The following is a 12986-nucleotide window of genomic DNA, read 5'->3' as shown; positions in this document are numbered from 1 at the left end:
CTCTGTCCCAGGGTGATCCTTCAGAAAGACATCTCAAGGTCCACAGAGATTTTGGCTTCCAATTAATTATTAGGTAAATTGTAAGAACGTGGAGGCAGCTGCTGAAATACCTTTTGGGGGTGGGCGGGTGGAGGGTGTTTCTCTGTGGGGTTGGACACGCAGTTCCCCAAGGGTTCAGGAAGCATGGGGCCAAGCCCGGGTACTGATGTGGAACACCTCCTACTTCACTAAGATTGTGGTAATAATTCTCAATTTACAAAGTGCATTGGAAGGTCTTGCTTACCACTGGAAAGGAGTTGCTGGTACTTTTTTCTTAGCTTTCTGATTTTGTGCAGCCTGGCACGAGAGATGAAGCATGACCAAAAAAAAAAAAGATTATTAGTTGTTAGAGGCCGAAAATATTTGGTTGATTGTGGCTCACCAGCAGATTCAGTAACAAAAGCCCATTTAGTATGAGGAAAACAAGGCTTGTGTCTATTAGCTGCTGTCACTTGTGCACATGAGACTGATGGAAGCCACTGGCTCCACATCACCAGCTATGACATACCTTGCAGAAAGGAACGATTTGAAGTAGTGAGTTATGCTCTTTTTATGTTCTTTATTCCAAATATAAATCCACCATAATGTTATAGGTATTATTTCAGAGGATTAAGAATCACCCACAGAGTGTTTTATAAATGATTTTCCTTCAGTGTAGCCTTATATTGTCAGGGCAATTGCTTCTGCAGTCCCACTTACGGTGCTCTTCCTTTAGTCTAAGTCCAGCTCTCAATGACATTCCTGAGATTTTGTCTTTATTATCAGGCCCCACACTCTCTATGTCTCCCTTACAAGAACTGCTACTCTGGCACACTCCTAGAGGCTGCTGACTTTTTCCAGTGGTTTGAAAGTGAGTGGTGCCTGCATTTTGGTACTGAACTGGAAGACAGACACCCACCATGAGATTGCCTGCACGTGTTCATCCCCACCACGTTTGCCTTGCCACCTGGTGAAGGGTGCAGCTGTAGTCACAGGAGGACAGGGGCAGCACAGGCTGTACAGCCAGCCCTTCAGTGTCTCCTGGGCTGCCATGGCCTGAAGGCTTCATGCAATTAAGGATGCTAATTGTTTGGGTGGAGTTCAGACCACAGGAGCACTCCTCTGTGTGGGCTGGGATATAAATGGGATCAGAGCCATAATTCAGACATTCCTTATTAGCCATGCTTAACCAGTGTCCGACTCCTGCCAAGTATTGACCAAGCAGACCAGGCCAGCACCTCTGCTCCTCAGGGTTCATTGCTGCAGATTAATCAGATCTATACAGAGGCACCGAGTGTGCACAGACACCAATTTATTTTGATAGGATGGGGCAGGAAACACTTTCTTTCCATGCATGGATAGGCAGCTGTCTTCAAAAATTCAAAAACCTGATGCTGAGAACTTGCTTGTGTGTGACCTGTTTTGAAACAGAAGTACTCACAGGAGGCGCTCCTATTCTCCTTTGAAGAAAACTATGCTTTGGATTCAAGACTTGCAGAGAAAAGAGACACTGTTGACATGTGCTGTGTGTGATTAGTGGCTCACAAATGATTCCTTTGTTAGAGAGATGACTAATTTTTGCATCTCAAATTTGCAACATTGGAGAAGACTTTAGATAATAATCTGCATCCAATAAGCCAGATGCAGTTTTCTGGGGTGCTATGCTGGGTGTACCAGAGCCAAGTAATATGGCTGCAGCAGCCAGCATGCAAGCAACTGACAGGAGCTTTTGCCCAGAGGGGAACACACTGGCAAACACGAGTCACAGCTGGCCACAAAACCAACTAATTGTCTAGTCCACTAGTACCATGATTTTCATGTAGAGATTATTGATTTTAGGCTAGAGTCAGAAAAAACAATGTTCTGTACTTAACACATGACATGTGATCTCATAGGTCATAAACCATGTGCAGTAACACAAGGATTATTTACCAATAGTTCAGTGTTTGTTAGTTGTTGTTATTAACTCTCCCAAGAGATTACTGCTATTGCTGTCTGTAGATTGTAATTTGCAGTAATGTCATGATCTGGAAAGACTGATTTGTTAAGTTGCTCAGATGATACAAAAGCAAGTCAAACAATGTTCACAGATACCAAATGGACTAGAACAAAATGTTTTTCCTAACCTGAAAAATGTCCCACCCATCCATGCTCTACAACAGGCAGAGAAAAATTATATTTAATTGGAGGATACATACTAGAATCAGAAAAACATGAAGGGATTTCTGTGAATTCTAGTATCAACGGTATCATAATTTCTGTGTGACTCAAGTGTTCAGTAACACAGGTACTGCTTTATTCTTCTTGTTTAAAAGAGCACTAAGCGAGGGCATTTGTCCCAGAATCTTACATCAAGTCTCTGGAAGCCTTCTTCCCTGAAGTGATTCAGAAAAAAACCCTACATGCTATTTTGTTTGAAGTATGTAAACCAGGTACATTGTCAGAGATTTTAAATGGTCTTAAAAGGTATCGGTAAGTTTTCTAGTGATAAACTATTATTGTATGAATTTATTAAAGATTACTTAGCCTCCAGGAAAAAGACTGTCATCATGCAGAGAATCTGAGTTTTTTTCTTAAGGGTGAACTTACAAAACTGTTTAACCTTATACTAGTTGATTTTTACTTCTATATTCTTCACCAGTAAAATGTTCTCCCCTTTGCCTACCTTCACTTCCTTCTGCTTTACCGGAATTTGACACTTAGAGGCTTCTGTCAAAGGAGATCAAAACACATCTCCTTGCACATGCCTGCTATCCCTGTTCTCTATGGAAACCTATATAAGGTAGGTTTCCAGATAGGGAATGAATCCATAGGGATCCCGAATGCTAAGATGGGAGAAAGCATGGACAGTGAAATGCAGGAGCTCAGAAATGAGCCAGCCCAAGGCCTCTCTCAGTTCAACTTTGCTGCTTTCTAGGACATGGAGCCAAGGTCATTCCTAGTAGAGATGTAGCAGAGAGTAGGGTTGGGATGGGAAGTTTCCATGGGTAGTACAAACCAGCAGCAAATAATCAAGGCAAGAGCCCTGGGGCTCCAGCATCTTACTCTCCTATCCACTATCCACACCCTGCACTCCTGCAATCCCAGGCAACCAGACTATGGCAGCTCTGCTGCTCTGTGCCCGACTGCTGCAGAGGCAGTGGCCTCCTTTGCCCAGGCCTAGAGGGCAAGCAGATTCACCCAAATAATGGGGCAAGTATAAGCTACTGCAGTCCTAAAAAAATTCTGAAAAAGCCCACAGAAAGCTGGAGCAGAGAACCTTCCCCCTCCATCTTGTGTTTGCAAGTAACTGCACAGAACAGGAGCTTGGCCTCTGGTGAACATGCTCATTCTTTCTGAGAGAGAAGACAGATGAGGAAAGGAAAATATGTTTTACACCCAACAAAAAGACTAAAGGTAAAGCTTAGCCAGTTGAATTGTGCCTTGTGAGTTGCTGGACAAGCTCACTTCCCATTAACATCAGTGGGATTTCTGAGGGAGCTCAGCAACTGGAGTGCTGTGAGCCGTTCCAGAGGGTAATGGAGGGGGATGACAGGGGAACATATTAATGCAAGTGTATGTGAGGCTGAAACCATCCGTGCTCTGTATCAAGTAATGCATTCAGGTGATACTTCACAGATACTAAACGTTGTACTTGAACAAATTAGTCCTAACCCTGACTGCTGGCTTTCTGCTTCACAGATATGGCAGTATTATTAGCCAAAACACATTCTCCCCAAGTCTGAAATGGTATTGTCACTGCTTCTCTTTTCAAATGCCTCGTCCTCTTTGCAGTTTAAATTCAAGTTATTTAAGTTTATCTGGATAAACATCCCATAAGTACTTTTAAATACAAATGTACTCCTCAGTTTTCACTTCTTCTAAAGCTGACAGTAAAACATATTTTAAAAATGCTCCATAGCACAGGCTAGCTCTTAACTTACCCATATTTTCTCTTATATACAGGAAGGAAGGTATTGCTCAGTTCTCTCATAAAAAATATTCATGAGAGCAGCAGGTCCACATATGGTTCCCAGAAAGAACCTAGTCAGACTGAACAACATCCTACATGTTGGCTGCTATGGCTTTTCTGTCCTCTGCTTCCTGCTAAAACGAATTTGTTTTGATTGTTCCACATAGTAAACTGTTGTTGATCACTAAAAGGCTGAATGGTTTTGGTGGTTGAGTCATCACTCCTGGCTTGACTACTGCACAGTCTAATGAGTAAAAATGAGGTACTACTCACTAAGATAAAGGGCCAGTAGCTAACAAAGAAAGAAACATGGAAGGTAAAGGGAATCTAGCAGGCATCATATGGACAGAAAACATTGAGAGAAAAGTCACGTCATTTTTTAGCCAAATCTAAACTGGACTTTCATTTCTGATGCCAAATGAAAATGCAATGCATAAACACTCCATAGTAGAAATTAGCTGGGGAGCAACATCTTATTGTACAATACAGGAGTGCATGGAGCTCTTCTCATGATGAGGGAGCCTGGTTCCGAAACAGTCATTTTCAAAGAATGTTAAAAAGTATTTGTGGGAGAGAAGAAGCTGGTGAAATACAATTTTCTGAGCTGCTGTCTGCTTACTTAAAGCAGAAATGATCTCACAGCATTTCTTTGTGTTCTCATATCAGCGTTAAGCTTATCTTATAAACACATCTTCAGTACATAAAGTTAGAAACATTCATTGTAAAACTTGGATGCAAAGAGAATGTGGCTTAGATGCTTACTGGCATGAAGAGAGATATCCTGTTGTGTTCTTTTTTGTTGTGTGATACAGTTGTAGCATTATCTGGTATCCAGGGCTTTGAAGGATCCATTGTAAGCATCTCAAAGACTTTTAAAATTACTTTGTTTTTGTAAATATTAGATCACAAAATCTGCAGAATGAGTCCCATGGACTTTATTAAACAATATGTTCGGTTATTGCTTTTCTTGTTTTGGTATTGAAATTAAACTAGCATTAATAATACTGCATATTTATTTTTCAGAGAAAAAAAAAAAGTGTGTACTGGCAATTATCACGCCTATAGAAATGTGCATTCAAGGTGCAGCTTAGACACTAACTAGTTACCACTGTGCACTGCTTGTGCAGTCAGAGAGAAAAGGTGCCCGGCCCAAGATCCCAGTGGCCACGATGGAACTTGAGCCAGAGGGAATGGTGCCCCATGTCAGAATCTCATCTTCCTAGTACTGGACAGTCCAGGATTAACAAGCTATGGGACACATTTTGGTGGTTTTGCACATGGGAGAAGAGCATTTCTAGCAAGAAGTAACTTGCCTAGCTCCCCTTCTGGCTAACACCCACAAGCTGAAAGAGTTAAGGGAGGTAAGTGCCACACCTTACAGGGTAGTTGGTGGCATGTGTATGTGAAGGCAGTGCTGTTGGAGGATAGGAATAGTTCAGCCTGAACTTGGAGTCCAGATTAAAACTTGACAAAAGTCTAAGGCTTGGACAAAGATGCAGAAGTGGAAAGATAAATCACAAGTTGGTCATAAGAAAAAGGACAAAAAGAAAGAATGGGCAGAAAACCCTCTGCCCCCTTGTCCCTAGACTTAGTTTCAGGAAATCATGGTCAATCTGATGTTAGTGTGTACTAGTCAGCCCCCTCAGCAAAAGTCCAAACTCTCCTTCAGTCACCCTCCTCTAAAGGGTGACAACTTTCAGTTGCTGTCCATTATTCTTCTGGTACCTCATGGTGCAAAGTGACCTGACATAGGAGGTCTCACCTTGCTGAAGACCACCAGGGTGTCAGAACACCATTGGGCTGTGGAATTCTTGCTTTTTCAGAAGAATTTTTTAGAAGTCTGGGAAATTAGTACTTTTTTTTGTACAAACTAGTACTAAGATTGTCCTAGCTAGTAATGGTAGAAGAATAATCAGGTTGTGAAATGAAGAACTCAAAAACTACAAAGTGTCATGATTGTTACCTAATTACTTGATTCTATCCCACTATGCATATTCATTAGGTTATTTTAGACACAAGTTTGAGCCCAACTTTATTTATGCTGACAGGTCTTCAATGCAAGTATTTGTGTGAAGCTGTTCATATCCACAGTGCTCAGTACCATAAACAGCCATCACAACAGCAGCACTTGCTAGGTATTTTAACTTCTTTTACAGGTGGGACAAACTTCATAGCTAACTGGCAAGCACACCTGTAAAGCAGGTTCAGAAGTTGGGATATCTTGGTACCTTTTCCTTAATTCAAATTACTCTTTTCCATGCCAGAGCAGTACATAAAATATATACAGTGGGGATGAAATCCTGTCTCTACATAAATTAATATAACTCAAACATTATGGTGCAGATTCATATCTTTAAGGCCTAAGCTATTCTGTTCACCAAACCAAATAGCTTACAAATTGGCAAACTAACAAATATCAGCATTTATCAAAATTAAATCCTTATGTTCTTCAAATTCATGCATCATCATCAATTACTTACAGACATAAATATCCATGGATAGTTTTAAGGAACCTCAGTCCCACAGTCCGTTTCCATAACATTTCTAAAAATTAGCACTGTTCAAACCAATATACAACAATATTTGTTCTCTTCAGGAAACAATACTTGTTGCTTTCCTTAGAGCCAGGTATCCTGTAACCACATCTGAAGGAAGCATCCGAATATAGGCAAATTCTTCAATAGTACTAAATCTCAGCTTGCTCTGAGGATCTGTGTAATTTGCCTGAAATAGAAACAATGGCAGAGACACTATTCAAATAAAATCTCTAAACAGAACTAAAAAAAGTGTATAATTACAAGATCACAAAATAGTTTCTTTTCCCAGTAACAGCACTGCTGTCCTACCCTGAGACCAAACGTTGGTACTTTTTTCTTTCTCCTCATGTCAGAACTTATGAGAAGTTAGCACATAAAAATCCCATTAGAAATGCATTAAACATAACAGAGGGCTGAAATAGTTTCACACAAAACAAAGCCCAATAAAAATCCCTCAGCTCTCTAAACTCACCCTAGCAACTCTGTGCCTTGTGCAGTCTCTCTGAAGGCAGCTCTCCAAGGATCCGGCTGCTGCCAATAAATTACCCACAAAGAGGCTGAATTATGGGTGCTCTGATAACTTTGGACTGATTTTCTCTTCCTGCATACAACTTAGCTTTTAATTTACGTTACAGTGGTTGTGAAAGCAAGGGAGCCTCAGCTTAGGGTTCTGTGACTGAACTGATAAGAAATTTGAGCTTAGTGTTGTGCTTTGCTACAGATGCCTGCTGTCAGGCCAGCAGCCTGGGCAGCTAACCCTGGGCAGCTAACCCTGGGCTGTGCTTGTGTCCTCTGCTAGGTTTGGAGTCCGGGTGCTTGGAGTGGGGCCATTTCCTCCTGTTAAAAATGACCGAGACTCAATATGCTGTTAATGGTTTCATTTAATTAATAAGATTGAAACTGCAATGAGCAAAACAGTGCTGGGTGCATGGGGAGTGTCTGCTCCACTCACACGCACGAATCTAAAACTCTAGAATTACCTTTTATTGATTACAATTCTATGAATGTTAAAAAGGGGTGGTCATATATCACACTCCCATCCTCTGCCCTTCCCCACTGGAACAGAAATCCTGACCTCAGATGGGCTGTGCTGGGAGAAGGCAGGATTCAGGGTACCTCCTCTCCACCTTCTGCCTCCAGGATGGTCACTGCCTCTTCCACACTGGATCACCAAGTGCCTGCCAAGGCTCTGAAAATGTTTTCTGTACCTTTCTTTAACAGGCAGTGGTGTCAGGCTGCAAGGCACAGGCACCTGACATCCCTTAAGACTTTGCTAATGCAAAAGTAAAGGGAGGGAGAGCTGGAGCATTCCTCCCATCCATGCTGTTAAAAGTGCAGAGCCCTTTAGCATTTTTATCTTGGAAAGGATCTGTTGACCGTGGTAACAATGCAGTCTGGCCCAGATAAGGCCCAGCAGAAAATTAAGTGTTATTTTTAGCTAGTTTCTTTACAAAGAAATGCTACAAGGTTAATTAAATCAAACAACCAATTCATTTTCAAACAAATGGCAAAGTTAGGATATTAGGAGTAAATATATCCCAGGTCGTAACTGGGATACTGTAACTGTAACTTCATGGTTACAGCAGGTATAAACTTATTTTTATTTCACATTTTAAATCTGGTCTCATGTAAGAAAAAGCTAACCAAGTTGACTGCTTTTCAAATGTGTATAACTTGGTAATAAGCTAGCCAAGCAAGATCTGCAATCTGTGCTATGCACCAGTCTAGGTTAAAAATACTGCAGCAGTTCTTCACCATTTGGATACTTCATTTTGGGCTGAATACTGTTTGCACACACTAATATATTGGAAATAGTTATTTATGCCATGACTTCAGTCTGAAAGCAGACTTTACAGCTACTCCAGCAAGAATTAAAGCAGATTAGAAAAGTGAAGTAAGGTGATTTTGCAAAGAAAAAACTGTCAGGTTTAGGAATGAAGTCAAAGGCCACAGTTCCATGATCTTCAGATATAATAAATTAGTTATCTTGGTCTGTTGCTATAGTAACATGGCTGATCCAGTTTCAGAAAGGAAACATAAATAAATATAAATAAAACATAAATAAAAACATTTAAGTATTTGGGATTTTTAAAAATCTGCTTTACAATAAATTAATTTATTTTGCATTTAAAAAAAGATTTAAAAAAAAGGATCTAAATAATCTTGCAGGTTTGGGAATAATAGTTTTATTTTGCAGTGTCAATACAGTAGAGAATAGCTTTTGAATTCTAGGCTGCCTTGCAAATATAAATTGGCTGCTCTGCTTAGGCCATTGGAAGATTTAATTCTATTTGTGTTACACACAGAAAGAGAAGAGGATCAGTAGAATTTAATTCTGGCATTTAATATAACTGCAGGAATACCAATGAGAGTGTTTTAATACAATCCTCTTTTTTTGTACCTGCTAGACCATTTACTTCTTCCCTAACTGGATACTGCTAAGGAGTTTATATATTTATTTTTTTTATCCCCTGGGGGATCCAGCATTCCCATAGATAATATATTCTTACACAAATGCTTTCAGATTTTACACAGAAAACACAGGGACATTTTTCTTATACTAGATTTCTAAAATATTCTGTTACCCCACATATCTTCCTACTAGAAAATGGTCTTGAAAATATAATTAGTACTTCTTATGAAACATTTCTGGCTTAGCTATTTAAAGGACATGCTGTCTCAGTTATCATTTACTAGACAAGTTTTTAAAATATGGTATTTTTATCATAGTCTGGAGAAACCTTGCAAGCCAGGTAAAATAGGAAACTTGTCTCAATACAATTAGGGGATGGAAAATTAAAAAGAAAAAAAAAAAGAAAGGGGAAAGGAAAAAAAAGGAAATGTATTAATATAGGAAGAAAAGTATTTATACTGAGCTAGAATAGTTAAGAGTATATAAATCACTGATGGAAAGGAGGATCTGAGGAACTGAAAGGAAGGCTGTTATTTCCTATGGCTATTAACCTTATCTGGTAGGGCCTTCATTCCCATCTGTAACCTGCATCAGCATCTTGCTGTAGGGGCAGTGACTGACAGGTTTTCAAATGCACCCCAGTGCTGGAGAGGAATGTTTGGTTCCTTGAAGATGGGGCAGTGAAAGGGTCTTATGCCTTCTGCCCCACATAGATCCCTCACAGATCAGAGATGTTGCTGCAATGCTACTAACATCTGATGTGAATGCTATGAATACTTGGAAAGCAACTCTAAGGCAAGAGGATAGGAAACAGGTGAACAAAAATAAGTGACTCAGTATGGATATTTTGATATTTTGGTGAAATCTACTGATTATTATTTAACATGTTCACCTCTCCCTTTTTACTTCCACAGCATCTTTATCCTGAGTAAGGGTCCTCATGCAAAGTTCCTTATGTCTGAAAACAAATCATTATTATACCAAAATAATACTCTTATGACTACAAAACTGTAAGTCTGCCTGACTGGAGGGAATTATTTTCCCTGGATTTGTGAACAGTCTTTTCCATTTGCTATCTGCCAGATTAATCTGCAAGGGAGATGTTGATTTCCTATTCCCTCTTGAACACCAAGGGTTACCAGCCTTGATCCAAACAACCCACTGCATTTCTAAATCATGCTCAAAGGCACAGGCTGGAAACATGCCACCCTCTAGGTACCTTATTTAAATGTGTTACTTGACAAATAAAAAAGTCAAGGGAAACATATGGTGCCAAATGAAGAACTCAAATGTTAGGATATGCAGTATTACAACTGGCACTATAGCTTTTTCTTTGACATCTTGCACTGTGTATCCATTATAAGGCACTCCTTTATTAAGTGCTCATGTTAATTTTTTTTCCCAGTGGAGACTTTCACCTAATTCAGTGTAAAAATGCAAGGTGCTGCACCAGCATAACAAATTTATATATTTATATATGTCTCTGTGACCTGATATCAGTCCTGTAAGTTGAGCTACTGCCTTATGGATGAGAAACATTAAACTGGGGAATGGGACCCAGAAATTCTGTCTAAGGCTGCATGACATTACGAAGTTTTTATTATTGCAGTTATTCAGTGTAGCCATTACTTAACCCTTTTTGTAGTCCAAAATACAATGTTTGCAGTAATTTCAATTGTAATAAATGCATAGGCTTCTGTAAAATAAATCACTGGGAGCTGAAGGTGAAATGTGAAAAGATAAGCTGTTACTAAGACCTGTTTTGTTTTAGATGAAATTATTCATGTCACATAGGAACAGAGTCAGCAGCAGGTATGAAATTTTTGTTGGGCAGAATTCAATTACTTTACTCCTGTTTTGTGCCAACAAAATCTCTGGGGAACTCAGGTGCCAAACAGTAACTACTGAGACATTTTGGAGCATGTGCAAACTGTATCTATGGTTTTTTTTTGTTTAGTTTGGTTTGTTTTTTGCTTTTTTCTTTAACAAAACCATGTAAAAAAGCCCATCTGTGGCACAGGCCATACATCTGCCAATCTCCTAAGTTCCAGCTTGGAATCATGGAGATATCTGAAATTCTCAGAAGCCCATGCCCAGTGTCTGTTTCTGGCTGATTTGTTTGAGGAAAAGTTTGAGAGTAATGATAACAAGATTTTTGGTTTTTAACCTGGGCCACTCAATATAATTTTGCCTCATCTCATTCTTTGAAATTGCTGAGTCATCTTTTTGAAACTTTATCTGAAAGATATAATGAACTAAATCAGCCTCATGCAAACACTCAGCACAGAATTTCAGCCTGTGTGGTTAAATCTTGGCAAAGTTCAGAGTCATGGAGACTGTGGGCCACCAGCTCTCACTGTAACAATCTAAAGAATCAGAAATGATGGGGACCAATGCAGAATCTACAGCTGGGAAAGCAGTGTGCTAGGAGACATTTGGCAGGACAAGGTATTTAATCTGTCCTCACATCTATTAATGACCTGAGGATTTTGTGATGTAGCAAAAGTATTTGGGGTTTGGCTCTAAATTCCTAGACAACTATAAAGCACAAGGCTGAATAGGAACCTCAGCAAGTCCATCTTTTACAAAATCATGCACTGGCTTTATTTCATTGTGGAAAGTGAGATGATAATTTTAAAGAGAAAAATAAAATACTTACCGGAAGTCCTGAAATGTCTGAATATTTCTTGGCAGGCTTAAAGGAGGGAGGAGCATCAATATTAAAATCTAGAAAGAAACAAAGGTATAAATTCAGTGCATATATATATATTCTACAATGCAAAATCAAAATGTAAATACATAATGACACGTCTTTAAAATGCTGCTGTTATTTCTGAAGTCTCTACTAACTAGCAGCACTAAGGCAAAGAAATTTGAAGAATTACCACTGGAAGCATTCAGCCTGCTAGCATTGCAAGCAAGACTGATTTGGTTCACCTCTCTCAGAGTTTAGTAAGCAGAACTGGCCTCTCGAAAAGGAGAAATGCAGGAAAGTTAATTGAAATGTGTTGATTTCTTCCAGGTCTCAATTAATTCTCTTGCAATCAGTTATTTGCCAAGAACAGCCATTATCATACATGTGCTGTATGTTACAACCATGGAACATTGCTCAAGCTATATTTTGCTCAATACTATAATCCAGAAAGGCAAAGTTATCTTTTAAATCAGTTAAATCTTTAAGCATGTAACACTTTAAGCCTAGTCAATGACCTAGAAAATGGTCTGAATGTTTATGTTATATTATGGAAATTGCTGTTCTTTGGTGGTCTTTAGACAGCAACTCTCATTCATAAACATTTTTGAGATGTAGCTGGTATATTTAAGTAGTTAAATTCCCAATTTTTGATGTTTACAAACATACATTGCACCTGACTCATTTTTTCCTCTTTCCTGATATCCCTTGCACCTCATTCAGATGCCAAGATCAATTCAAATGCTGCACGCACATCAGATTTCTAACCCATCATCTCATAATTCAAAAGACACTAATGCCACAGGCAGCTGGTTTAAAATATGCACTTGAATTTCTTTTCTCACCTACTTAAGAAGAGCCTGTAAATTTACTGTTGCAAACAGAATGTAACAAATAGCAACATCAGCAGATTGTCAGTTACAATACCCAGGAACCCACAGCAGTCTGCATTTCTCTCTAACACTTTAAGAGTCTAAAACACTTTAAGAAAATGGCAAGCTATTTTTGGATAAAGCACCAAGCCTGACAAAAATTACATGAGCTCAATTCTGAGATACCTCCTCTTGCTTAAGTAGAATCTGAGAACCTTGTTTTGTCTCCAGACAGAGCCAGTAGTATCCCATTTTACAAGCAGACTTGGAGTGTATCTAGATTAGGACCACTGGTGTAACTCTACCCCTGTAGCTGTACACCAGTGAGCTGTAATCAGGACTGCTAATCGTGTAGTTCCAACTGTGCTGAACTTAATAGGGGGGATGTCCAATTTTAATCTCCCAAGAATCTAGGATAGGGAGCTAGATAGAAAGCTTGGGCTGGGGTCTAAGTTAGTGTAGGTATGTGATTTAGCAGAATCTATTTGAAAATAGTTCAAAT

The 12986-nt window shown here is 39.4% G+C and overlaps 1 protein-coding gene across 1 annotated transcript in view; it reads right to left on the bottom strand.

The window, feature by feature from the left end:
* Nucleotides 1-1152: 1152 nt before the first annotated feature.
* INO80C (INO80 complex subunit C) overlaps nucleotides 1153-12986 on the bottom strand; it is a 38968-nt gene continuing 27134 nt past the window's right edge. Inside the window, exons 4-5 of the mRNA XM_030445696.1 lie at nucleotides 11580-11647; nucleotides 1153-6694 (exon numbers count right to left, since the gene is read on the bottom strand). Of these exons, the coding sequence (XP_030301556.1) occupies nucleotides 6563-6694; nucleotides 11580-11647 (200 nt within the window). The 3' untranslated portion in view covers nucleotides 1153-6562. The remainder of the gene's footprint in view (nucleotides 6695-11579; nucleotides 11648-12986) is intronic.

The sequence above is a fragment of the Calypte anna genome, chromosome 2 (assembly GCF_003957555.1).
Source record: "Calypte anna isolate BGI_N300 chromosome 2, bCalAnn1_v1.p, whole genome shotgun sequence".
NCBI lineage: Eukaryota > Metazoa > Chordata > Aves > Apodiformes > Trochilidae > Calypte > Calypte anna.
The sequence above is the reverse complement of the archived record's forward strand: the minus strand, read 5'-3'. Positions and strand labels throughout refer to the sequence as shown.